This window comes from Monopterus albus, unplaced genomic scaffold (assembly GCF_001952655.1).
Source record: "Monopterus albus unplaced genomic scaffold, M_albus_1.0 scaffold335.1, whole genome shotgun sequence".
Taxonomy (NCBI): Eukaryota; Metazoa; Chordata; class Actinopteri; order Synbranchiformes; family Synbranchidae; genus Monopterus; species Monopterus albus.
In genome coordinates, this window is record NW_018128215.1 from 372,965 (window position 1) to 376,204 (window position 3,240).

The 3,240-nt window shown below is 42.3% G+C and overlaps 1 protein-coding gene across 2 annotated transcripts in view; it reads left to right on the forward strand.

Moving 5' to 3' along the window:
- The window catches only part of LOC109974494 (TATA element modulatory factor-like), a 6,454-nt gene extending 3,514 nt beyond the window's left edge, over nucleotides 1-2,940 (forward strand). The window contains exons 1-7 of one of the 2 annotated variants that reach the window (XM_020624700.1): nucleotides 560-655; nucleotides 1,483-1,552; nucleotides 1,633-1,722; nucleotides 1,867-1,992; nucleotides 2,095-2,250; nucleotides 2,489-2,614; nucleotides 2,736-2,940. In XM_020624700.1, coding sequence (XP_020480356.1) covers nucleotides 1,526-1,552; nucleotides 1,633-1,722; nucleotides 1,867-1,992; nucleotides 2,095-2,250; nucleotides 2,489-2,614; nucleotides 2,736-2,876 — 666 coding nt within the window. In that variant the 5' untranslated portion in view covers nucleotides 560-655; nucleotides 1,483-1,525 and the 3' untranslated portion in view covers nucleotides 2,877-2,940. Of the gene's footprint in view, nucleotides 1-559; nucleotides 656-1,482; nucleotides 1,553-1,632; nucleotides 1,723-1,866; nucleotides 1,993-2,094; nucleotides 2,251-2,488; nucleotides 2,615-2,735 lie in introns of those variants that run through there. The other variant, XM_020624699.1, reaches the window with a different exon arrangement.
- The last annotated feature ends 300 nt before the right edge of the window (nucleotides 2,941-3,240 follow it).

Here is a 3,240-nt window from a genome sequence, read left to right on the forward strand (position 1 = left end):
CACCAGGACATGGAGTTGCCCATCTGCAGCTGCTGGTTCCCTCCGCTCTCCGGTCAGAGGTTCTCCACTGGGTCCACGGGGAAGCTGGGTCTGGCCATTTCGGCAACTCCAAAACCGTGAGACGACTGCGGCAGCGTTTTTATTGGCCGGGGTACCGGCAGGAGGTCGAGCTCTATGTACACTGTTGCGACGTCTGCACAGCGCAGAAGGGGCCTAGCCAGCACTCTCAAGCCCCGCTGCAACAGTACCTAGTGGGGGCCCCGATGGAGCGAGTCGGAGTGGACATCCTGGGGCCATTTCCCACCACTGCAGCTGGCAACCGGTTCGTCTTGGTGGTGATGGACTACTTCACCAAGTGGCCGAAGGCATACGCCGGATGTAATGAGGCAAGAACTGGAGTGATATGCTCCTGACGCCGTGTATTAGTTAAAAGACAAGCTGGTGCGTTTTGGACCAACTGGAGTCTGGACAATAAGGCTTGAGAAATCAAATCAAATCAATTTTATTTGTATAGCACCAAATCACAACAAAAGTCATCTCAGGACACTTTACAAAGTAAGGTCTAGACCTTACTGTTATCACTATTATTACATAATATGGCACATCTGGAGGCTGAGAGGAGCAAGAGAGAGAAACTAGAGGTTGAGAGCAGCAGGTAATACAGTTTAACGCTTGAGTCTGCTAGGCTGAGTTAGTCAACCAGCCATCATCATTATATCTTTGTGGGGTTGAATAAATGAGCTGATGCACGTGTCTGTAAACATGTGCATGGTTGGTGATAACTGTAAGACAGTGTTTCCCATGCATTGACTTATTTGTGGCAGTTTCCATGATGACAGTGTTTTTGTCTGCAGTTAGTTTTTTCCCCCCACTCCACCATCATAGTGTTTCAGAGTAGGAAAAAAAAAAAACAGGTGAAAAGGTTCAAATTTAGTCATCAGATTGTGGTAACAGCAAAGCAGTACAAACATCTACCTTCTCACTCCCAATAGGAAGTGCTAGCACCGTGTAGATGTTCTTCTTGCCGTCATACACTGGCTTCCTATCACCAAAGAGCTGGGGCTTGAAGTGTTGCACCATGTATTCCACCACCTCCCTGTAGGAAGAGACACACGCATCACAATATGAGACTAATATGCACCAGAACGGCTCGCATACTTTTATCTCATTCTGAAAAATGTTAATTATATACACTACTGAGCAGCATTATGTAGCACAAAAGGAAAAAAAAGTATATCTTGATACTGTAGTTAAATGCCGCTACACCCTATCATCTATATATAGCAGTAAAAAAAGCAGAACATATTTAAGCTCGGCGTTGCTTGAGAAACCTTGTGCCACCTTCAGCAGTAAAGATCATAGGGAATTACCACGGCATTTCACACTGTTATGCATTTTCCTTGATTGTACACCCTGTTCACTTAGTTTTGTGTCATTAATGCTGTTCATTATTTGCAGTGACTAATTGTTTTCTTATTGTAGGGAGCATGTTGAACTGGAAAATCTGTGAGGAGAGCACAGTTGAATGCAGGAAGAGGCCAAGAAGGAAAAGGTACCATAAAGCTTGTTCCTACTCTTGTTGATATGCTGCATGAAACAGCTTCCTCATGCGCTTTCTGCTTCTCCTACCAGCTGCTACTGACCAATCAACTAGAGATGGAAAAGATGAAAGTGGAGCAAGAGAAGAAATGCTACTTAGCACAAGAAGCACTGAAGGAAAAGGTTTAGAGTTTTCAACTTTTTAGAAAATATTAATAATTTTTATTTTTCTCAGAGTATGCAGAGACAGTTGTTTCACTCTGCATGCAAGCAGTTAAGATGTTTTCATTCTGTTCTCTAATAGTGTGAAAATGTTTTCCTTGGCAGGAGCGCAAAGCTATGGCCCATTCTGTGGGAGAGCCCCCAGCTTCTTCCACACCCTCCCTGTCCATCCACACCAGCTCCATCAGTGGGGTGGACAACACTGGTCTACATACTTCTGTTCTTTCCCAGGTACATACTGGGGAAAATGTTAAAGTGGCTAGAAAATTAGCATGTACATGCTTGAATTTCTGTAGCATGAATGGTTTTATACCTTGTTTTATTATTCCCCAGGATGACTCTTTAGACCACTCAATGGGTACCATGACCACGTCTTTATCAATGAGTGGGACCAATCTCTATGAGGCTGCCAGACTGTCTGGAGGCTCCAGCATCATAGAAAACCTCCAGTCTCAGCTTAAGCTCAGAGGAGAGATAGTGCACCTACAGGTAGAAATTCAGAACAAACCCATATAAAGTTGAATAAGACTTTATTAGTTTGATGGTTCTGCATAAATGTCAGCACCATCTGTGTGCAGCTAAAAGACTGACCAGATGTATCAACAGCAAAATGAACATTCTGATATGTAATAAAAAAGAATTCTACTCCTGCAACAAATGGCAGCTTCAGTATGTGCTGTATGTGAGTGGTATTTACTGACCACTTTCTTTCCTCCTGCTGTTGTAGCTTGAAATCTCTAGTCTGGAGAGGAGTCGCTCTGTGATTGCGGAAGAGCTGGTTCGACTCACCAATCAAAATGATGACATGGAGGACAAGGTGAAGGAGATCCCTAAACTGAAAATTCAGCTCAAGGTAAGGGCTATAAATCTTGACAGTAGTATCAGAAGACATTTAATTACAACTCTCAGACTCTTCTGTTGTGCTACTGTGTTTCAGCTGATGTTCTGCTAATTTGTGTGGCTGTGCATTTCAGGATCTGGAGCAGAGGCACAACACCATCCTGCAGATGTATGGAGAAAAGGCTGAGGAGGCTGAGGAGCTGAGATTGGACCTTGAAGATGTAAAGAACATGTACAAAATGCAGATCGATGAACTGCTGCAGAACCAGAAATAAACTGTTTTTGCTGCATTGTGTTACAGATCAGTTGAACATCTTATAGTCACCCATGCATTCACACACACAAGAGACAGGGAAGAACATTTTAAGTTTAATCACTGTCAAAAGAAAATTGATTTCTCATTATCTATTATTTTAATTAAGTACTATTTACATTATTTAAAAGGGGTGTTTGGATTATACATACAAAACAGTACATTATTACAGAATCAGAATGACGGATAATCACAGTTTGAGATAAAGTATGAACTTAATCTTTGGGACTAAATACAAATTTTGCTTTAGATATAATTTCTCATAACGGAACCTTTGACAGTGTTGTATGGATAGTTTATAACTGTAGGAGGTGTTGAAGGTTTTT